Raw genomic sequence first — 22,378 nt, 5'->3', positions numbered from 1 at the left:
CACCGTTGTCGTTCAACCAGAAGCAAGTTTTTTAACTCAATTCCTTTATTACTGTAAACATATGCAACCAAACACTACTCTGTCAACATTTTCAGAATTTGTATATGAAGTAATAGGTTACTTTTTGGACCGCTTGACGACCCTCTTCTTGCTTCGAAAATTCAAAGCGACTGAAAGACGATTGGTTCTCCGGTTTTTATGGTAATGCGCTGAATAGATCGAAAGGAAACTCATGAATTACACATAATTATCTCTCACGTCTGGTTCTTGAAAGACGAGGCGGGCATGTGAAAGAAAATGCGTGAATCTGTTTGACAGGCTGCGCGAAATTTACCCTTTTAAGTAACCAAAGAAGAAGTTAAAGAATTACCACTACGTTTTCGCGTAATGTGGCTTCGAAAAGGAGAAGCAGTCAGTACTAAAGACATCATGGATGCACACAAGGTTACGGCCGCAATCTGATTAAAGCTGCTAGCAACATGCGGCGTATTAAGACAAAGCACCGAACCACTTGTTCATGTCGCCGGTCACGAATCGAAGTAGTCGTTTACAGACGTTACGTGGTTCGAACTGTTTTTCCCGGGAATCCCAGAGAAGAATGGTTGTGGTTTAAATTCCTTCTCAGGAAAGGGATGTTCATCTACATACGTCCAAGTCATGTTACATTATTTCGACAGGTAAACTGCGTAACTTGTTTTGTTTTGGAATTGTGTTTTTATCGTGTCAAGAAGTTGGATGTTATATTTGATTTTGGCGACTTTCTCGGTTAGCTGCTCTAAAATCTGTCGTGTTTTGGATTGTAACTTTGGAGGGAATGTTCAAATTAGGGCACTGAACTGTGGTCTGTCGATCTCTGATCAGATTTCTTGCGTTTTTAGCTCAAATGCGGTCTAGCTTGACTAAGAAAAACGTAGCACTGCAGTGGATTTTTAATGTCACGAATACCGCAGTTTATTTTAATTACTCTCTAGAGGCATTCGGGATGAAATTTAAATGATGCACGCGAGCAGAAGCTAGTTTTTTCAGGAACTTTCCATGTCGTAAATCTTTTGTTATTGCGACAATTTGGGTGGCTGCCCTTTACCATCCAATTGTAATGTTGTACTAAACCTTCAACATAACTACACTTCAAGGCGGCCGTTTTTCCCTTCAATTTATGAAACAGTTCTGTTTTTATTCGTTACGCTCTGCAATTAGTGAATTGGAAAGTTGTTTGTCTAAAGACTTATTTAGATGGCAGAATCGCTTTTTCTTCGATCGAATTCCAAGAAAATTTAACAATTGTACTTAGGTCAGTTCCTTTTAAAGTTATTCTTGTCTAATCTTTCCTCATGTCGCTTCTATTTTCCATGAACTCACCATTTTCCTTAGGAACATTTATTCTGTTTTTTTCGTTGATGCATAATGTTATTAAATTTATGTATATATTCCTTTCCTCCTCAACGGATCTTTATGACATTCATTGTTTTATCGATGTTTACGTTTTTAAATGGACATAACCAAGTTTCTCTTGAATAAAATTCGCACGCTAATAAAATATATTAAAGTTCACGAACACAAAATTATGATGAAGAAAAATGTAAAGAACGAAATCGTGTTTAAAATGCATGAAATATGGCTTAAAGCTCAACGCACGTACACAAATGTTATTTTCCGCATTGTCAATTTTTTCAGCTCATTACATTTAATTTTCCTAGCTTAAGTTTCTCTGAATTACAAAAATCATTAAACCTGGATGCAGTGTAAATACTTTGCACTTTTAACTTTTTTCGTGCGAAATTGATACAGACTTTTCATCTTGCTGTGTTCATTGTAAATGAAGTTTGTCTCAAAACAGAATTGCTAAACCTTTTGTGCTTTCTGACTTTTTTTCTCTGTACCAAAAGGGTGACTGAAAACAGCTGGATATATGGGGCTTTAAACACAATGATTGTTATTGATAGCTATTTTGGAATCTGACCTATTTTTTTCCAGACATTGATCCCTCAGTTAGGCTCCTACTTGTTATGCAGTGTTTTTATTGTTTAGTTACTTTCAGAGGTGTTGTGAAAAGTAATATGAAGGCTGTTGGACAGACTAAAACAGCGGGAAACCAAAACTCATCATCAATTTACTCCTCTATGCCCTCCTCGCAATTGTTATCGTTTTACGTCAGATATCCGAGTAATAATGCTAATATTTACGTGGTCTTCGTTGTCAAAAACTATGAATGTGCCGTTTTCTTTTAGCAGAAGTCTAAGGGATGGTCTCGTTCGTTCGGAATTACCCGTCTCGTCTCGTAAAAGCTTAATTCTTTGGCGCTGCCGTTTTATGAATCTTTCCTTGAGCGATCTTTTTCGTTCAGAATGTTGGTGTTGTCCTGGTTTCTTTTTATCGGGTGACATCCTCACTGTGAATCAAAACTCATTTAACCCTTTACACCCTAACATCAGTATGCATATTCTCCATACTGTTCTCTATACATTTTCTAAGGTGCTGACAAGGAGAATTTGTTTAATAATCAAGAGCTGCTCTAGTTGGTGATCATTTTCTTTATTCTCATGATCTTAAATGAGCGACTCAGCAGTATTTTTGTAAGGAGAAATTAGATGGTAGTCACTCTTAGGTGTTAAAGGGCCGAGCTGAATGATGCGCGCATTTTGATTGGTTCGTATTAATGATCTTTGGAAGATGGACGCGTAGATGACGTCACCATTAGAAATATTTTTTTTATCGTTGAAATAAATAGATTCCATGTTGCCGTGGGTCTGTACAGTAAAAGATCACAGACGTTGTCAAGATATGGTAAAGACATTCAGTGACACACTCGACTGCGCGTCGTGTGCCACTTTTCTTGTTTTTTGCTACATTTTGACGTCTTTGTGTGATCTGTCACTGAACAGACCCACGGCGGACGACATGGAATCTATCAGTTAAAGAAAAAATAACTTGGTCACCGATTTGAAATTATTGGAAAGACAGAGAGAAGGGAACTGGAAACGAGTTAATTAGAAGAAACAGAACGCTTAAAACCACTGTCATGCAGGTTTCATTAATACTTTTACTTTTAAACCAATAATGACATGTTTCCTCAAAGAATCTGTTTAAACTTGTTCATTTTACACAAAAAGAAAAGATTATAAAAAGCAGACTGTCAATTTTTAATCCTGTAGAGCTTTTTCTTCTTGGGATTTTCCCAGACTCGTTTGTTTTGTCGAGACTGACGTCTTGGTGGTAATCTCCAGGAAGCTTCTTCGGCTTCTTTCCATTCTTTGTAAGCTTGCCTGTAATGAAATATTGCAGGAAGGAAATTAGCAAAGGTTAGTTGGGAGAGAAAGCATTTGTCAAAAGTAGACATAAAACGTCCATTTGGTGACTTAGTTAAAACTAATAGGCTGTTTAAAGAGTTTCCTACGATTTCGATGTATGAGTTTGTTAAAATACCTTTGCCAATTGTTTTTTATATCGGTTTTGTTCCTCTACTCACCGTCTTCGCCGGATCAACTTCACAGGCCACGAAATCAACTTATAAACAGCCAGCACAACAAAGTTCATCAGCAATACGACTGAGATTGTGTAACCAGTTTCACGCCAGGTCGAGATAATAATGTGGCTTTTAATTTTGAGAAGATGTCCTGTTAGGAAAGGAAACAAAAAAATTACATCAAAGAAATTGAAGCTTGATTTGGCCATCTCTCGAGTATACAGGAATATTTCAAAGGGTTTTCACAGAGTTCGTTGGAGTATTTCTCTCAAGGCTTTCTACTCACCGTGAACATGTTCATTGTAAAACTTGATCAGAACTTCTCCCGTCTCCAAAACGTACTCAAGCGCAGGTTCAAGTGGTTTACAATTCCTTTTAATCGTTTTCCATGACCAGTCCGCTAACCGTTTCGCTTCCCCCCATGCCCACTCGGCCCACTGTTTTGATCCAATCCATGCTTTCTCAGCTAGCCATGAAGCATTTTCCTTTGAGACGCCGTTCAACCATTGAATCTGATCCCAAATCCATTCCGTTCCATTCCAAGTCAGCCCTGTCAACCATTCGGTATAGTCCCAGTACCACTCGGCCACCCGTAAGCCTCCATGGTAAACATATTCATCCGCCCACATCATCGTTAAAAAAATCCGTTCCGCCCACCTTTTCATTCCGTTCCAGATTTTACCGACGTAATCTGTCAATCCTTTCCTAATTCTACCGAACCACTCCAACATTCCTTCCCAAGCTTTACCGACCAAATCCATCATCCTTTTCAATGCATTCCAAATGTTCTTAGCCGTTGTTCCAACGCCGTTAGAACACATACTCCAAGTTTCAATCACTGTCGTCACCGTAAAGCTCCACGTGTTTTTTATCATCGTCCCCACTCGAGTGATCAGTCCTGGTTCTTTCCGTTTGTACTCTTGGTACTCAGAACATGTCATATTCCCAGGGTACTCCGGTAGTTCTTTGCACTTGAGAATCTAACAGATATAAATAAGACCGAGAGAAAAGAGGATAAGACGAATTAGATAAAACTCGACTAAACAAGTAATTGTACAGGACTTGAAAACGTGGCTTGAGTACCTTTCCAAGGTTCGGTGGATCGTTCCCAAAAGGTGGACCGTTCAAATCTCGAGAGCCTCTTTTGCCGGGGAAAACAAGTTTCATATCCAGATCCAGTGACAACACTCGAATCTTTATCACGTATTCCTATGACAAAAGGAATGAAAAATACGTCAACATTCACATTAACCATTGCCCTTTTTTTTTTGATGTACGTCCTCGTGAAAGACATCCTATTATTATCTCTTCGATTGTCCGCAATTTGAAACCTCGTGAAGTTTTTCAGAATTTTTCTGAAAAAAACCAACCTTATCGTTCCAAGTTCCGACCACGAAGGTTTCTTCGTTAAAATCTTCGAAAGGTAGTGTTTGCCATTCAATGGCTTGAAAATTATCTAGGGAAAAAGAGAGAACAAATAAATTACCATCCTTTTTTATAATTTTGTTTCCTATTGATCTATAACAAAATAGTTTTCCAAGCCACATATGTTGTTGATTTTTTGAGTAACTGAGAAGTGATCGTTATTGTTGCACTTCAAAAATATACTGATTAAAGCGCGTGTGCTTGGTGCGTACGCGCTAGTCAAGGGCGCACTGCCCAGCGGATGTGACCATGGCAACCACGAACTTGTTAACTCTTCCGATGAAGTGTGAAAAGGTTTTTTAAAATGCCCCATCGGTAAAGCTTTCATTTTTAGATTCCCATGTCTGACACGCTTTGATTTTAGCAAATGTTAACTTGGTAAGTCCTTGCGTTGTAGGGAAAAGTGAATTGCTTGCCGTGATAGTGAAAACTTTTTCACGTATTATCTGGTGCGACTTTTCGAGGGCGGGAGAGAAGTTACACCTTTGAAATACTAGCAAAACGGAGCTGAAACTTACCCTCTTGTTTTAAAGCCTGTGTAACCGCTGTCAATTGAAGCAAAATTGCCAACGCAACGATCAAAATCACAATCCTCATTGTTACAGCGCGCTTTTCCTCTAACGAAAAAAAAACCGCACAGCTTCGATCCGAGAAACAAAGCGAAGTGATCATTTGACGTCACAGTTACAGCTCATGACGCAGCGTGCGCGTGAAAAGTTAAGAAAAGTCGTTCCTAGGCTCTTTCGTTGCCTTTTTTTCCTTCGTTTGTGATTCTATAGTTATGTTTGTTGAATTTTTTTAGAGTTTCGTCGGCAAAACGTTCAACTTTATTCTCGTGCGAAGTAGAATTTTAGGCATTAACAATACGACAGTCAAGATATATTTTGATTTGGATTTCCTGCGCTGCGCGACCATCTGGTTTATTCCGGCACTTCGAGCCTAGTACATGTCTGCGCTCGCTTTTCTCGGGTTCATATTTTTCTCGCGCTTTCATAAGTAAAAAATTGTTTATTGGTGTTATGTGTTACTGATAAAGCGCTCTGTATTTGTAGCCAATCGGCTCCCCCCTGACTTACAGTTTTCATATTTGCTTTCTAGGAGGTAGCTGAAATAGTTCGTTTAACCAGCAGTAACGAATGGTCCGATAGACGGGATGGTGTAATTTGTCTGCAAGGTTTCCTTCTTAACTCGGGAGTTCTCAGGTGTGTCCACTGCTTTTTGTTTTTTGATATTGTCATCTCACTAACTCTTTGATTTGCTTCTTCGTTTAAACGTTACTGAATTAGGTTATAAATGGGTTTATCTATGTTTCTTTCTCAACAGTCAAATAGAACTTGGACGAATAAAGGACTGCCTCACAAGATTGTTTTTCGATCCACATAATAAGGTAAAATCATTCTCTCTGTAAGTTTTCGCCGTGATTTGTTAACAAATAACATTTACTAGATCAGTCACAGGTTGCGACTTAATCACGTGCAAATACATCGAACTCGTCCTCTTCCAATCAGATTTTACTTACCCACAATTCGATCACATGCGTCTTGCATGGTACGTGAACCAGATTTGCGTTGCTGTTGGCTCATCGTGCGGTTTGCGTTGACTTTTTTTTTTTCCTTTTTTGGAAAACCTCCTTTATTTTTCTTGCTGAAATCGCTTGATTTTCTTGCAGGTTTACAGTCTGTTTCTGGACGCGTTGTGTGACTTTATAGTCGTAAACAAAGTCGATCTCCATGACTGGCTGTTTGTTCTGTTGTCACGCCTTCTCACCAAACTCGGTACAGACCTGTTGAGTTCGTTACAGTCTAAAGTGGTTCGAGTGCTGGATGTGATCAGGTAAGGCTAAAGAGACTGTTCTCGTTTAGAATGTGTTTTTCAGTTCTACAATTTCATCGGCGAAAGATCCATTTTGCAGTAATTGATGATCACTACAGTCTGATTGGCATTTTTCTCTAAATGAAGCACTAAACAAAACAACCAATCAGATTTTAGAACATTTTTTAAATACAACTACTCACATTACCGGAAAATTCTAGTTTTGTTAAAAAAAAAAATGAACGTCAAAAATACTTGCGATTTCAAATAAAGTCGCACCCAACTCAGATCTGTTATAATTGCTAATGGAGTTTTGATTTCTTCTTTTGATCATCAGGGATTCCTTTCCATATGATCTTCAGTTCAGCATTTTAACAAGATTCATCACTGATCAAACTCAGACGCCAAACCTTAAGGTATTGATATCCACAAATTTTGTTTTACTCTTTGGCCGTCGTATTTCTTTGTAATCTGCTTTTTTAACATTATTACTTGTGTTTTAGGTGAAAATAGCCATTTTGCAATATTTGCAAGGACTTATCGGCCTGATGGATCCAAGCGACTTCACCAACTCTGGTGGTATCCTTTCAGCATTTTAAACTCAGTTATGACATTGTTTCTTTCTCTTCCCTTCCCTCCCCTCCGATGTGAGTCGCGACCTTTTGACATGTGGACTGTCGGACGTCTTCGGGAGATGAGGTCGACTAATCACGTGTCACCCTCCAAAGCACATCTGCGATTGGCTAGTTTAGACCTTCGCCATTTTATTGATATATTCCTCAAGAGTCAGCCGTTGCACGACTACTCTGTCGTTTGGGCATTTCTGTTCACTGTCTCAGTCCAACAGACACTCGCACATGGAAATCTCTTAAGGAGGGGTGGGGGGGGGGACTCTGGCTAAGGCATTCAGGGGTACTTTTCACCACAGACCACAGACCACTGACCACTGAACATCACCCCCCCCCCCCCTACCTTCAACTTCCATCGGATCACCCCTCTTCCCCCAGAAAATGTTGAGGATAAGGAGTCAATAAGTGTGGTTACAATTTTGTACCGTTATGAATCTCGAAATACTTATTTTTTTAAATGAGGGAATCGGGGGGGGGGGGGGGGGATTTCAAAGGAAACCAGATAAGAAGAAAGTGTCTTGTAGAGTATGAATACGATCAGAATAAAGTATGTACTTATTTTGACCTTAACGTGATTTAGAAACACGTTTGGCGGTCTCTCGTATAATCACTTGGACCACGGAACCGAAGAGCGCAGACGTCAGAAAGGTAAACTATTCTATGGTGTACCATAAATTTGTAGGATTTAAGACTGCTCAGAAATTCTGGTGAGTTCTGATGGATATTCTATTTCAATCCTCTATTTAATTTGCAGGAATCAGCGGCTGTTATTGTAGCTCTATTTGAACTGAACACTCCAGAATTCAGCATGATGCTGACCGTTTTACCAAAGTCATTCCAGGTAATAAGATAAAAATCAATGGTTTTTTTACAACAATTTTTTGTAACGGCAAATGAAAGGTTCTAATCTCAACTCTTAAAATTCGTTAAAATTACTTATTATTATTAAATTAAAATTACTAAACTGTTGCCGAAATTTCCTACTCGATTTGGCGATCAAAACGACCGCTGCTCGCACTGCCGTCAGCGTGCATAGTTTAATTAAACAATGAAATTTTGTGTTTATTTTACAGGATGGTGCAACGAAGCTGCTCCATAATCATTTAAAGAGTAGTACACAGGGTAATGAGGTAGGAACCGTTACTTAACTTAACTGAACTGACACACTGCAGTGTATTGTAGCGCATTCAATATGTATGCGCAGTTTTTATTTAGCATCACTTTGTTTCTTACAGCCATTTGCTGCTGGCCGTGGATCACCTTCGTCTGCTGGCTCTAATTTTGATGACGTCGAGAGCGAGCGACCACGGTTAAGACTGGGTTACAGAACACTCTCCTCGTCCTCCATGAAAGGACTCTCTCCCGGAAAGGACGAAAACCCGGGCTCGCCTGAACATCACACAAAGATACCGACACCATCGAAAACAGCTCAAAGCCCTCGAGGCGGTCAGACGAGGTTTGGTTTCTCACCGCGGACAAATGGTAACTCGGTTAAAAGAGACAACAGCTTCGAGGCTGAAGCGATCAGCTCCAGTGAGTCCTTAGACGGAAGGTTTGCTTCGCCCCCACCGCCACACCGTGGGGAAGGCTCTTCTCATCCACCGGAAGACGCTCCAAGTGTTTCATCCGGATACCACAGTGACGATATCGCATCCGCTAACGTGGAAAACACTGCTCAAGCAACGGCAGCTGGCCCGCCAAGCTCGAGTGGATCCGCGGGACAAAAATATGACCCGAGACAATACCAAGACCAGCAGAATGACTTCCATCCAGTGAGTTAAAAAAAAACTTATGGGCAACTCTTCCTGTCATATTCCATTTTGTGGTTTGTCTTTGCAAGTTTTAGCAGAGAAGTCGTATTTTCAAACGCGCTGCTTGAAGTGCCTTATTTCCTTTGACCTTTTGCAACGACTTGTCGTCTCAACCTTCATATTTCTGTTGTGATTCTTTCTCAGGTTCCTGAAATAAACGGTTTTCTTACCGCTGGCCGGAAGAAGAATGGTGAAGTGGAGGACGAGCTGGATCGGTCATTAGAAGGAATGGAACACAGTGATGACCACTTCGATAAAGGTGAAGAAATTAGATTTGTAAGGTAAAATCAGTGTACGAACCTAGAGACCAATTTACTCGGAAAATACACTGGGATTCGGTGATCGAAGTGACTCTGAGTATCGCTACCCTTTCCAGCCATGGATGGATTTTAGTACATTTCAGGCTCTGCCCTTCCCCTCCCTGAGGATTTTGTCAGGTGACTTCAACAGTTCGCCGATAGCAATTAATTCTCCTAGACTGAGGAAAGCACTGAGAGGGTAATACTTTTACTTCGCTTTCCGACTGATTCAAAACTCTAAATGCGCTTTAATTTCAATCCTTCAGATGTGTCTCTAGAACACGCAGATGCACTCTCTCCTATCATGGTCCCCTTGGGGGCACCGTCAGGTATGCAGTCTGAGGACAAGAAAGAGGCGCTGGGAGAGTTGCTGAGGATGACCCGAGAGGACACTCCTGTGTTGTGGGAGGAAAACCTGAACACTTTGTTGTCTTTGCTCATGAAGAATATCGGAGACGATGAGGTAATTCTAATGAGAAGCGCCAGTTTGCTAAGTGTTCCTTAGTCTCTTATTATCGGAAACGCTCTCTCCCCTGCCCTTCACGTCTTGAACTTCTAGTTTCTAATAAGCCCCTCCTACTCAACCCCTCCTTTCCCTTTCCTTGTGGAGTAGAAGTTTATTGCTATTCGTTGAGGAACAGGTCGCGCTTCTGTTTAAAATATACTTGAACTCGGGAACCTTTATTTGTATCCTTTGAATAAACATCTCAGGTTTTGGTTTTTAGCCAAACATATGCACATTGCATCTGATATTTATTAAATTTAGGCAATAATCTTGAGGAAAAGAAAGGTTTTGAGAGCCCCACGTTCCCACCGATATGCCCCTGCCTGGAAACTCAGGATATTAATAAGCCAGTCGAGGGCACTTCGTAACATTGCTTCAAATCAGTAGTATGCTGAATTTTCTATTTTGCTGTCTGTAGCTCGCAGTTCGACTGCTGTCGCTTCGCGTCCTGAGAGACATGGTACGAACTAGACCCCAGGCCTTCAACAAACAGATTGACAAAATGGTGGAGATAGTTCTGAACGCTCACAAAGATGCACAAAAAGAGGTAGACATTTAATTTTTTTTATTATTATTATTTTTTGTTATATTATCACTCTTATCATTATAGTGATTTTTTATATTTATGGTTTTCTCACTAAAACGTTTCTATGATCCTCTGTTCAAGGTTGCTCGAGTGGCCGAAGAAGCTGCTGGGACGATCGCCAAGAATCTTCCGCCGGAAGTTTGTCTTCAAGCTTTGTCACCAGTCCTACGGGAAGCTGAGTTTCCCGTCAATCTTGCAGCTCTTAAAATGATCATGAAGGTACAATTATCGCTAATTATGTCGCGCAGTGTCACGGATTTTCCCAAACCACAAATAATTCAAAAAACATATCGCTCACAACCATTAAGGAATAAATTCAAGAAAATGCGATGTTATGGAAGGTTTAAAATATGCTACGACTTTTTTTTTTGCCTTATTTTTTGTGTGGTTCCCCAAACTTCATTTACTTGTTGAAATATTTCAGACAATATAAATGAACCTGTTTTTTTAATAACTTCGTTACACATGAATATTACGGCCGAGAAATGCTGTAAATGTATGGAAAACTTATTCCATGTAGTTATTTCTATTAACCCATTAACCCTTGAGAGTGATTGGCTTCTTATTTCTCCTGACGGTATCACCCTTGAATCAAGTACAAAAGTGATGAGAATTAAGGAAAGAATCAACAAAGCTCTTTGTCAGTACCAGAGGAAGTGTAAAGAGAACAGTGTGGAGATTATGAATATTGATATTAAGTTTCGTCCCTTATTTCATGACGTCTCCTTTTTAGGTGGTCGAGGACATTGATGACGAAACAATCGAGGAGAACTTAGGAGAGATCGTACCAGGGTTAGTCAGGGTAGGTGTTCGAAAACGTTGTAATGCGTTAACTTTTTATCTTAAAGAAAATTAACAATGCGCGTTGAATTTCCGTGAATATCGCTGTCCAACGAGGTACACTATAGCGCCCAAAAAATGGCGGTGAATATGAAAAACTACAGTTTGCGGAGAAAGAATAGAACTATTTTTACACCTGTTCTTATCAATCTGCAATGTGTTAATGGTGCATCTCTACCCATGTAAGAGGTTTGGGTTGAAAATTCTCGAAAATGAAAACTTTTCTCAGTCAACCCACGCAGAACTTAACGTTCGTGGACGTCAACGTCACTAAATGCTTACAGTAATTGACGCAAATTTGGGAGACATTCAACACTTCAATATTGTATTTCATGTGAGTTCTTTAGGGTTTTTGCCAAATTTATTCAATGTAGTTCTGCATTTCTGTCATATTCCAGTGCTATGACCATGTAGAGAGCAGTGTCCGTAAAGCCAGTGTGTTCTGTCTTGTGGCAATACATGGTGTGGTTGGCGAAGAAACTCTGATGCCGCATCTGGCTGAGCTCTCCGGAACGAAGGTAAAGTTCTTCTTCTGTGCGGCTGTTGATTCATCTGTAAATTCTCAGCGCTGCTTCTTTTTGTTTTTATCTTTGCATCACAGTGTTATTCATCCATGTTATTCCAATCATCCTACCTTTTCACTCAAAATAATTAAATTCATGAGAGGACGGCACTAAAGCAATATTTTTTTTGTTATCCGTTTGTTGTTACCTAGATGAAACTGCTAAACCTCTACATTAAGAGGGCCCAGGCCGGCAACGGCGGAGGGCGTCCGTGAGATCCTGGTGATGAGTAAGGAGATATTTTCTTACATTCCTCTCTCTCGAGAGGAGTTCAGTAGACCCAAGCCGAGTCTGGGGATTAACTTTGGTTGCACTGTGGTCATCGCGAATATTATTGAAGGTGCAAGTGTCAAAGATTTAAGACCGAGCTTGGTGTCCAGGCTAAAGTGTTGTACTGGATCACCCGACAATTTTTCGGCGCAATAATGGGAAATTGCGACTGAGTTCACTATTGCAAGGATGGCTTTCGTGTATCGTTCTGTCGGTCTAAATACTTTGAAACTAAAATCATTGGAACCCGTCAAACCACGATGAAAGAGTCCTGGAAACTGCGGGCTTTTAACGATTCAACAACTGTTGACGAATTCCGTTTAACATTTTCCGTTGACAATAGATCTTCTGTTGGCCAACTGACCATTTGACATATTTCCGTTGTTGGCGACTATTTTTTTATGTAGTAACGTACAAATGAGTCGTCTCTCATTGTTTACCTGTTCAGGAACTGAGTCATAACTCCGGCAGCGCCGCGGGGGAGGCGCGTGTGAAGGCTAAAACGCGCAAGGAACGAGCTTGTCCTCTTGTAGGAGACACATCGTTTTAAACAGCTCCCGCACTGTATGGAAATCTCATGTTAGGAAAACTACCTTATGGGCGAACTTCAGTTAAGAATCCTTTTCTGCTTACATGGCTCGTTCCATAGTAATTGGAATCTTTAAATTTTTTGCAATATTTTAACGGCTAGCATTTGTATGTTTTTACCGTTTTCATTTTGTAATGTTACTTTCTTTTGTCATTTCTACCGCGCACAAAAAGATTAACTCTTAATGTAGGCTGTAAGCTTTTGACTAATTACCATTGGTTGTCAGTTGCGTGACTGAAATGAGACGTGACGTTCGGCGCGTCACGCAACACCGTGTCGGATATGTTTGCGATGGAAATAATATATTTATTTTTAATATAGAGTTTGTTTGGGTCGCAATTAAATATCTGACAGTTTTATGTGTGAAGTAACATGAACTAAACCCGTAAACATTTATTAAGCTTGGTAATTCCGACTCCAATGTCGGGAAATGGAAATAGCGAAAATAATAAAAATCTTTATTCAAAGGTACAGAGTCATTTCTCTGAAAGCTCCCAGCATTATTACCCCCTCAAGCATCATGCTACATGACCCGATTCGATCCGAACCTCCCCTGGTTTACCTCACTCCTCTATTATGGCGCTTCGTTTTACTAACTGAACGCCTGAGAGGTTACACGAGGTTTTAAAGCTTGGTCAGCCCTTGTGTGAGGCATTTAAACTTTATTCTGGTCCCAGGGGTACGGGAATTTTAACAAAACCAATCCTCAAAAAATTCAAATGCCCGGATGGGGGGAGGGGTGCCCCGGGGGGCACGGGGATGTTGAAGCTTCGATTGATGGACGCGTAACATCCATATTCCTAGCCGCGTTAGACTGGGCACAGGTTGAGATGTGATATGGATGCATGATGGGATAGTCTAAGCCTTTCTCTCCACTGCTAGTCGAACGTGTTAGTAGAATCGTTCATAGCACCGCAAAAAGACATGGGATTCGGTGATCTGAAGTCAAGATCAGGCTTAGAAGCCTTGAATAAATACCTCGAGGATAAAAGCTATATCGAGGGGTGAGTACTTTTAATTTATATGCGTTTGTGTGTCCGGAAAATGCCAAAAATAAAAGTAACCAGTGTTTTAACCTATCCACGTGCATGACTCTAGATTTTAAACCCCGTATAATCTTTTTAGATGAGTATCTTGACAGATCACCAACGTTTAAGAGTAAACGATTACATAATATTCTTCTTACGAGTGAATCAATGAGTGATACCAACAACCACGTACAGATTTCTTTGATTATTCGTGTTTAAGTCGTTTTGCTTAGAAATTTTTAAATTATATATAATTTTTCCTAATGAGAAGTCAGGCAGTTCTACTGATCAGCAAATTTGAAGTTTTCATCAAGAAAATTTCATGTCAACTCATTTTACGTCGTAAATCGAATGTGATGTATATTGGCTGCTGTTAGTATAATTTCGTACATAATGTACAAAAGTGTACCAACTATGAATTTTTATGGCTTCAACTAATGGGTCCTTGACTTTGGTAAAAACGCTAAAGCGGCCTGTTAAACTTAGTGAAGATATAGTTGAGTCGCAGTGATTTTTGGGTTCAGAGGCCATCACTCTGTTTGCCTGAGCCAATGATAAATTGCTGATGCTTTTAAGATTTATCAACCACACAGAATGGCACTTGCTAGCATTTATGCTCACACTGTCAATTCCAGTGCAGGAGAGTTAGATAATTACTCTGCTGTAAAGCTTACCTTATGTGTGAAATAGTGTCATGGTACTTCTTGAAGTTCATCTTTTCAATTACAGTCTTAACTTTATTGATGAGTGAAATATTGCCTTTGCAGCTATGTTCCTTCTCAAGGCGATACTGTGGTATTTCAAGCCTTGTCAGCCTGCCCATCTGCTGATCTTCCACATGCCCTACGCTGGTACAATCACATTGCTTCATTTGGTGTTGAAAAGGCCTCTTTTCCTGGCAGCAAAAAAGATCTAGGCAGCTATGGTTCTGCAACAGTCTCAAATGGTAGTGCTAAAAAAGATGATGATGAGGACGACTTTGATCTCTTTGGTTCAGATTCTGAGGTATGTGATCTAGATCTAGAGGTTAAGTCTTGAGGTATACAGGGAAACCTGTGTTAGGTGAACATGCACAAGACAAAGCTTCCATTAAATAGAGGCATTGGCTTACTGATACTTGTGTTTGGGAAAGTACAAGAGAAAAATTGTGGTCTCCTGTGACCTGTATCTATTTGACTTTGAAACATTGTCCTAAGAATATTGTTTAACATTTAAGAGCTTCTTTAGTTGGTGAACATTTCCTTTAACCTTTTGATGTTTGATTCAGGGTGATATTGTTAGGATTAAATTAGATGCCAGTCATTCTAAGGGGTCATAGGCTTAATCCTTTAACTCCCAAGATCTGATTGTTAATTCTCCCCTCTACCTACTACACATTTCCTTATAAATTAGCCATGAGAACTTGGTAGTAGATCAAGATAACAACATCTATCTGATTAGTTTGAATATTCTCATTACCTGTTTGCTGGATAATGTAAGGATATTATGGGGAGAAGTTTCATGTTGATCACTTCTGGGAGTTAAAGGGTGAAACTGTCTCAAAGGGTTCTTTGTATTACAAAAACAATATTTGTTTGTCATCACAAAAATCATGATATTAAGGTTAAGGAATTGAACATTTTGGGCTTGAATTACAGGAAGAAGATGACGAAGAGACAAGGAAACGAAAAGAAGAAGAGTTAAAGAAATACCATGAGAAAAAATCCAAAAGTAGGTTTATTTTTAACAGAAAGTTTTCCTTAGCTGGACAAAAACCTTTTTTATCCCTCAATAATCCTTCTGCCCCAGTTAATTTCCTACTTTATTAGATTTATAATGCTTTTAGAATTTGAGTATTGACACAAGACACTCTGCAGGCTGTGGAGTGCATCAATTAGCCACAAAGAAAGATTGAAAATAAACAAACATAGAAACTAACTGGTATGACTTTCAAGCAATAACTTTCCAAGTTTTCCACAATCCATTCAAATCCTGTTTATTTTCAACTATTCAGTCTACTCACCATTTTTGTAAAATCTTGATACCTTTTTTTTTTTTTTTTGCTTAGAAAAACCTGTTATAGCCAAATCAAGTATTCTTCTGGATGTAAAACCCTGGGATGACGAGACAGGTATTAATGTTACAGGAATCTTCTACTACTTGTGATAATTACCAACTATATTAGATGTTTAAATATGCCCACTTAAATATGATACCTTAGGACTGACAGACTCTTGGGTTGTTTCAATGGTAACTGATAACTTAACAGTTGGTGTTGTTGTTGAACAATTGTGCCTGGCTGGGGAAGAGGGGTTTTAGAGTGAAAGAGTGAGTCCAAGAATGTGAGTTTGATCCAAAGGGTAGGCACTCTACCAAAAAATAAACATCCAAATGGCTCAAATTATCAGAAAATTCACAATCTTAACTTGGTCATACCTATAGATACATTCTCAACATGTTAGACATGCTTTAAAAGGTCTCATCGGTTTTCATATTCTAGGTTACATTTACATGCAATCTGCTGACATTTTCTTTTAAAATACAAAACCTGGAATGATGAAATTTTATGACCACACTATATAATGTTCCTGTGCAATCTATAGTGGGTGGTTGTTCAAAGCCTTAACAGTTTCCCCATCTTACCCCATTAACAATTTGTATTCTAGACATGAAAGAATTGGAGAGGCTAGTTCGCTCAGTGGAAGCTGATGGTCTTCTTTGGGGTGCATCAAAACTTGTTCCTCTTGCATACGGAATCAGGAAGTTACAGATCAACTGTGTCATTGAAGATGACAAAATCTCAACAGACTTCTTGGAAGAGGAGATCACCAAATTTGAAGATTTTGTCCAATCTATGGACATCGCAGCCTTCAATAAAATCTAATGTCAGAATTTTGGACTAGCATTTAAAAATAAAGTAAAAGTGAAAAAGAGTATCTGTGGATAATTTTGTTTTGTTGTTTTTCTATATAAGAAAGACAGGTGAAGTTTTCATGGCATCCTGTGAGAAATAATTTGTTTTATTATATTGGGTAAGGTATGCACACTTTCATTGGTCAATTGAGCAGGCCATATTTCACTGTATGGCCTGTTTAATTCAAAAACTTGTTTGAACTGGAATCTTCCCCTTATGTTTGAACCCAGAGATATAATAAATATCTTGCTAACTTTGTTTTCATGGTCCTTACTGTGATTTACATAACCTCATTTTATAAATCCAAGCGGAAAAGCTTAATCCATAACTCACAGTACAGACCTTGAACTCCATTAGCAAGAAGTGTAGCATTGTTTGCACATTTCACTGTTTTTCTTTAAAGAGAGAGATATCATACCTGATAGAAATGAATGTAGCTTTGAAATGGGGGCATATGAAAAGGCATGCAGGATTCCTAATTGAGTGGGTATTTACCAGAGCTAACTCATCCAGAAGAGACATGGCCCTTCAAGCTGTTTTATGCTACGGAAACTGCCAGGGATAAACTTTGGCAGTAGCGGGCAGAGATGTGCCACGGTTTTGCTCTGTCATGCAGAGCCAAGCTCTGGGTGAGTTTGGATGTCACATCTCTGTCTCCTCTTCTCTATCTCTTTCACCAAAGGATACAAGACAATTTGGAAGGAGAATCTACATTTAGTAGTTTCGTAAAGGTCACTAGCAGCCTTGTTAACATGCACACCTTCAGTAATGGAGTAAGATTTACAGAGAACAAAACAAGTTGAATTCAAACATTTAAGAATTTCCTATCAAAATTAGGTTAATTATCATTCGTAGTTCCAGTAATGTTATTTTGTGTCATCTTTTTCTGACATCTTTCTCTTTTTGCTGCAAAGAAAGACAGCTTTGTAAGATGACATGGTATGGTAGGGGAGAGAGGGGGGTTGGGAAAATGCCTATGTTTTGTGGCTCCGAGCCTGAAACATCCCACTGGCAAAATATAACTTGATCTGATTCTCTTCCCATTAAAACTGTCAGATAAATAACAATTTTAGTTGGCCTCACTATAATCTACTGCATTTTTGGAAAGTTCCAATCAATATTTTGCATGAGATAGATGTGTTAAGAGGAACAATATATCCAAGAAAATGAATTAACTAAAATTCTCAGCATAAAAAATTGACTCTAAAATTCAGTTTTACAGCCTTGGGTCTTCTTCTTTTTTAAACAAAAAGTTTTTGATTTATGCCTGATCATTATTACACTATTTGGTTTCAGTTGACCCTTTTCCCCCTTGAAGTGATTGACATGTAACTTCTCCTTATAATTCCCATACCTTACTCAGCAAACAAGTAATGAGAACACTCAAGTAGAAGTTATCTTGATCTGACACCAAATTCTCATTGCTAATTTACAAGGAAATGTGTACTAGCAAGAGGGAAGAATTAAGATCTTAGGAATAAAAGGCTTAAGAAACCAGATTTAATCATTCACCTTACCTATTTTTTCTCTGCTCCTGTATCAATTTGTATTGAAACGCAAAGAAGTATAATAAATTGTCATATCTCCCATCATATTCCCTAATGGAAAAAATTAACAGAATATAACTACATTTTTTAAAAGATTAAGAATCAAGCATTTATGGTAGTAAATTGTGAAGAACACAAAAGTTTTAATATTCCTCGCAACACTTTGCCACATGGTTGGTGTAAAAAATATTTTTTCAGTTATGCATATAAATATACCTTCTTGGTCTCACTTAGTTTACACCATGTGATATAAGCTGAGGAAGCTAACATTTGGAAAGAAAGAAGTCACCTGATTTTTCTAATTTCCCTGAAAAGAAAGCTGTCATTCCAACAACAATTGATGTCTAACACGACTTTCTTAACATACAAATAATTGATTAAAATTTGGAACTTTCCGAATCAAAGTCATCATGGCATACACTGAGCTGTGCTTTTGAATAATACCTTTTTAAAATATGCTGATCATATTCCTTGAAAAAGTAATAAATAGCTTCTATGGTAGCAAGGCATGTATCTGGCTTCCTTTGAGGTCTGTAAAGTCAAGCAAATATCTCTTAAAGGTGTGCCACATTGCTGAAGCTAATTACTAAAAACTCACAGGAGACAAGTACATGTATAACAACTTTGGGGTTCATGGTAAATGCACTGGACTCTGTGTTGAGTGGTCCTTGGTTTGAGCCTCAGCAGTATCATTGAGATGCTTTTGGGCAAGACACTTCCCTCTCACAGAGCACCCTGAATTACTGGTGGGTACCTAAAAAACATCAGGGAAATCTAACAAATACAAGGGGGCTACAATGTGATGAACCATCATAATACAGGGAAGGTAAATGTACTCCTTACCACTTCATGCAACAGACCATTAGTTGTTCCTCATTTGCTCTGACGAAGGGCTATTGCTTGAAATGTCAACTTTGAAACTCTTTAAGGTGGCTAATTTAGTTGATAATACCATATTACCCTGTCATACACTCCCACTGCATTGCACCACAGTTTCTTTAGAAAAATACCCCCTTTAGACTGTAGCAGTGTGGGGCCATCTGACTTTAGAGACTCAAACCAAACATTACAGGTTCAGTCACATCCCTTTGTTGGAAATTCTTTTAGCCTTCTATTTCCCTATTAACTGTCATCTTGTCAAATATCTAAACAAGTCTTTTAAAAAGGTTGTAAGATTGTACATACCTCCAAAAATGTGTTACAGCACTCTCAAGTTTTACTCTTTTCAGTCCTTTCAACTTTTTGTCCTTAAAGTAAACTTTCTTGTTAAAAATAAACTTCTGAAAGCCTTTACAAAAAATAATCTAAATTCAGCAAATATTTCATTACTGATTTGTCAATGACATACATTCAAATCAATTATAGAATTACTACATGGGGCTTCAACATTGCATTTAATCAAAAGTGAAGCTTATTTTAAATGATAAAACAATCAATTTCTCATTCAAAACAGTTTGATGAACTTAAAGCTTGGTTTGTCTGAATCAATTATTGCATTTTCACTGAGCTGAGGGTGAAAGGGAAGCATTGTTATATTGTGTTGTAAAAAATGTTATAGGCAAAAATTGTTAAACTGAGTCATTTGCATTTTGCAAATTACATTCAATTGTGATTTTAGGGAAATTTCTTTAAACATAAATCAGTGATTGTTACAGCTACATTATGCTATAATTAAGAAGCTTGTGCTAACAGGCTTACGGTTGTGATCTGATGACACTGCTGCCATGTGCTATCAATGAACACCACTCTGTGTAACAAGGCACCAGCATCTGAAGAATCTGGATTCTGTCTGTCCTGGTTTAATCTGACCTTCTCCAGGGTGACAGCATCCTGGAAAGTTGATACAGAATTTACACCCTGATATGTTATTAAATGGTTTATTAGCCAATTTGGCAATTTTGATTGTTTCTATATTTTATTGGTGTTTGTAATTTATTCCTAATTACTGGACCATTGTTTTAGTGCATATACATTGAATACCTTTGATGTAATAGTCTGGTGTTCTTTGTCATCAACCTTATCATTGTCATCATTATCATCATCATCTTTAACTTTCAAGCATAAGCTTCGCTGTAAAAATCATCTTAGTTGTCCTGAACAAAATATATCAAACTGAACATAAAATATAACTTCCTGATAACATTTTTATTACTGACTCACCTCTGCTGGAAAAACAATTATGACCTGAAATAAAGACAATAACATAAATATAGATAATACAATGAAAGAAGTATCTACCTTTAATTAGTAACATATAATGGTAACAATTGTTATATACAGTGAATTACAACTAATCAAATGTTTTTACCTTCTCCTTCTCTTGAAAATCTGGAACTTCCTGGTGAAAGAAACAAAACGAGAGAATAGAATATAATGTGAATAAAAGAAATAAAAAATAAGACAAAATGGATAACAGATTTTTCTGGTGGTTTAAAATACAGCATAAACTTACTGGAAAGTTATGGATGGACACATTCCCAGGAGCTAAGATACATGCATGAGTGGCTGTACTTTTCCCTACCAACTCTTTTTGATGTTTTATTCTGTTGTCAAAAAACATTTTGTCAATTGTAAGATGGTAGGTAATGATCCAAATGATATGTGGATGACAGACAACAACTACATATACAGAGGGGGGAATAGGGTGGAAAGTTAGAAAAATCACCTTTAAAAAAGAATAATGAATTGGAGGCTACTGTATTTATTATCCATCACATTTTTCAAACATTTTTTTAAAAAAAGTTTACCTTCTGCGTTGAATAAAATTTCTAAAAAGGCTTTGATCATCGAGGACATAAGGTTTGAAAATTGGGGAATACTTAACTATTATTCCATGAGCGTGTGTTTGATATGATTTGGTTATCACCGCTCTCGTATCGTAAATTTTTGATGGATTTTAAATTTCCCCGACCACATGCAGCTAATTTATTTTAAGGGAAAAAAAGTAACGCAGATCCTGATTAAAAAGAAAATAACGTCAGATTGACACATCGGGTCAAACATTTCTATTTGTGTCCCTATTCACCCCACAAAGAAAATGAATAATCTCACATGTCCACTTTTATAGGTAGATGAACTGTCGGAATCAGACTTCTATCAAGTCCAACTGTTATGTAGCATGTGTAACAATAATACTTTCTCGAGGCTTGACACTTGGGGCAAGGTCTTCTTTCAGCGCCTCTGGAAGAAAATAAATAAATGAACTTTATCGGTAAAGAACCATTACACATACTTCATTGTCCGTACAAATATTTTACGCTAACAGAAAGCATTGAAGAAAATAAAAGAATTCCGCTAGGACTGAGCTGTTTTGTTCCACGGTGTTGATTTGTGTTTTCAAAGATTTCAAAGGCTTAAATTGGTCTAACAATGTACTATATGAATGAAGCGTCACTAGAAGTAAGTAAAACGTTTATTTCATTATGGAATGTCAGTAATATACCTTAAGACCTCATGAGATGTGATCTTCAGTTCTGAAAACGGTGAAATGTGTACTTGCTTCATTTCGTCCACCATGTTGAATTTTTCATTACTCCTTCACGTAATACAAACTATAGTGTCTTTTTAAATTATTATGAATATGAAAGATATCTTCGCGTGTCTTTTCATTTGACTGTCTCGTGGTGTTAGTTTGATCACACCTAATCAGAGATTTGAAGCTTTTGGAAAAAGACAAGAGTCTATAATTACACTGACCTTTCCGTTTTCGGCGTAATTTATTTCTATCTTGAAGAGTAATTGTCGATGGAAACGTTCATTAGGGGACTGGGTGTGTTTGTCGAGGACCATTTCCTCGATATTTCTCCTATGCGTTATAGTCGGTCGACCGACCCACTTCTACGAAATGGAAAAGGAAACGGGGAAACGCGTGGCAAGCAAACTTCATTAGATCCTCAACATTTGGATATTTGGAGTTTTTCCAGCCCTGCAACAATTGGTGCAACAATGCATTTCCATAAGGAGACTCGAAATATGAGCTGACAACCGGAGTTGAGTGAACTAATCAGAACACTAGAAATGCAATATCCGGAGTTAAAGATTTAATAGAGTGGTCTTCGATGAAGGTCAGTCGATTTTGCCGGGACAACTGCGCATAATTGAATAATGTTCACAGTACA

The 22,378-nt window shown here is 38.3% G+C and overlaps 4 protein-coding genes across 14 annotated transcripts in view; 2 read left to right on the top strand and 2 right to left on the bottom strand.

The window, feature by feature from the left end:
- The window catches only part of LOC113685735 (CLIP-associating protein 1-B), a 41,903-nt gene extending 28,644 nt beyond the window's left edge, over positions 1 to 13,259 (top strand). For all 10 annotated transcript variants that reach the window (XM_027203272.2, XM_027203274.2, XM_089181630.1 and 7 more), the window contains 16 exons: positions 5,987 to 6,090; positions 6,212 to 6,275; positions 6,558 to 6,721; positions 7,038 to 7,116; positions 7,204 to 7,279; positions 7,910 to 7,977; positions 8,084 to 8,170; positions 8,403 to 8,459; positions 8,565 to 9,101; positions 9,285 to 9,399; positions 9,706 to 9,902; positions 10,363 to 10,491; positions 10,612 to 10,749; positions 11,264 to 11,332; positions 11,769 to 11,888; positions 12,086 to 13,259. In XM_027203272.2, the coding sequence (XP_027059073.2) occupies positions 5,987 to 6,090; positions 6,212 to 6,275; positions 6,558 to 6,721; positions 7,038 to 7,116; positions 7,204 to 7,279; positions 7,910 to 7,977; positions 8,084 to 8,170; positions 8,403 to 8,459; positions 8,565 to 9,101; positions 9,285 to 9,399; positions 9,706 to 9,902; positions 10,363 to 10,491; positions 10,612 to 10,749; positions 11,264 to 11,332; positions 11,769 to 11,888; positions 12,086 to 12,148 (2,067 nt within the window). In that variant the 3' untranslated portion in view covers positions 12,149 to 13,259. The remainder of the gene's footprint in view (positions 1 to 5,986; positions 6,091 to 6,211; positions 6,276 to 6,557; positions 6,722 to 7,037; positions 7,117 to 7,203; positions 7,280 to 7,909; positions 7,978 to 8,083; positions 8,171 to 8,402; positions 8,460 to 8,564; positions 9,102 to 9,284; positions 9,400 to 9,705; positions 9,903 to 10,362; positions 10,492 to 10,611; positions 10,750 to 11,263; positions 11,333 to 11,768; positions 11,889 to 12,085) is intronic.
- On the bottom strand, positions 3,023 to 6,562 carry LOC113685736 (uncharacterized). 2 transcript variants are annotated; one of them, XM_089181643.1, is made up of 6 exons: positions 6,408 to 6,562; positions 4,834 to 4,919; positions 4,547 to 4,672; positions 3,750 to 4,443; positions 3,467 to 3,614; positions 3,023 to 3,263 (listed from the first exon to the last, which is right to left on the bottom strand). In XM_089181643.1, the coding sequence occupies exons 1-6, from the start codon at positions 6,469 to 6,471 to the stop codon at positions 3,134 to 3,136; spliced, it is 1,248 nt and encodes a 415-aa protein (XP_089037769.1). In that variant the 5' UTR covers positions 6,472 to 6,562; the 3' UTR covers positions 3,023 to 3,133. The 2 variants fall into 2 exon arrangements, with proteins under 2 accessions (XP_089037769.1, XP_089037768.1); XM_089181642.1 differs by lacking the exon at positions 6,408 to 6,562 and adding an exon at positions 5,407 to 5,694.
- A 261-nt stretch (positions 13,260 to 13,520) lies between the features above and the next one.
- Positions 13,521 to 16,733, top strand: LOC113685738 (elongation factor 1-beta). Its single transcript, XM_027203280.2, has 5 exons — positions 13,521 to 13,796; positions 14,588 to 14,825; positions 15,458 to 15,530; positions 15,868 to 15,930; positions 16,466 to 16,733. The coding sequence occupies exons 1-5, from the start codon at positions 13,717 to 13,719 to the stop codon at positions 16,681 to 16,683; spliced, it is 672 nt and encodes a 223-aa protein (XP_027059081.2). The 5' UTR covers positions 13,521 to 13,716; the 3' UTR covers positions 16,684 to 16,733.
- Positions 16,734 to 16,787: 54 nt separating this feature from the next.
- On the bottom strand, positions 16,788 to 21,923 carry LOC113685737 (tRNA-uridine aminocarboxypropyltransferase 1). The gene is made up of 10 exons (XM_027203279.2): positions 21,703 to 21,923; positions 21,312 to 21,440; positions 20,713 to 20,803; positions 20,569 to 20,598; positions 20,421 to 20,444; positions 19,959 to 20,090; positions 19,446 to 19,507; positions 18,705 to 18,791; positions 18,231 to 18,311; positions 16,788 to 17,619 (listed from the first exon to the last, which is right to left on the bottom strand). The coding sequence occupies exons 1-10, from the start codon at positions 21,774 to 21,776 to the stop codon at positions 17,580 to 17,582; spliced, it is 750 nt and encodes a 249-aa protein (XP_027059080.2). The 5' UTR covers positions 21,777 to 21,923; the 3' UTR covers positions 16,788 to 17,579.
- Positions 21,924 to 22,378: the final 455 nt, after the last annotated feature.

This window comes from Pocillopora damicornis, chromosome 9 (assembly GCF_964200805.1).
Source record: "Pocillopora damicornis chromosome 9, jaPocDami1.2, whole genome shotgun sequence".
NCBI classification, from domain to species: Eukaryota; Metazoa; Cnidaria; class Anthozoa; order Scleractinia; family Pocilloporidae; genus Pocillopora; species Pocillopora damicornis.
This window is presented reverse-complemented; position numbering and strand designations above follow the sequence as displayed.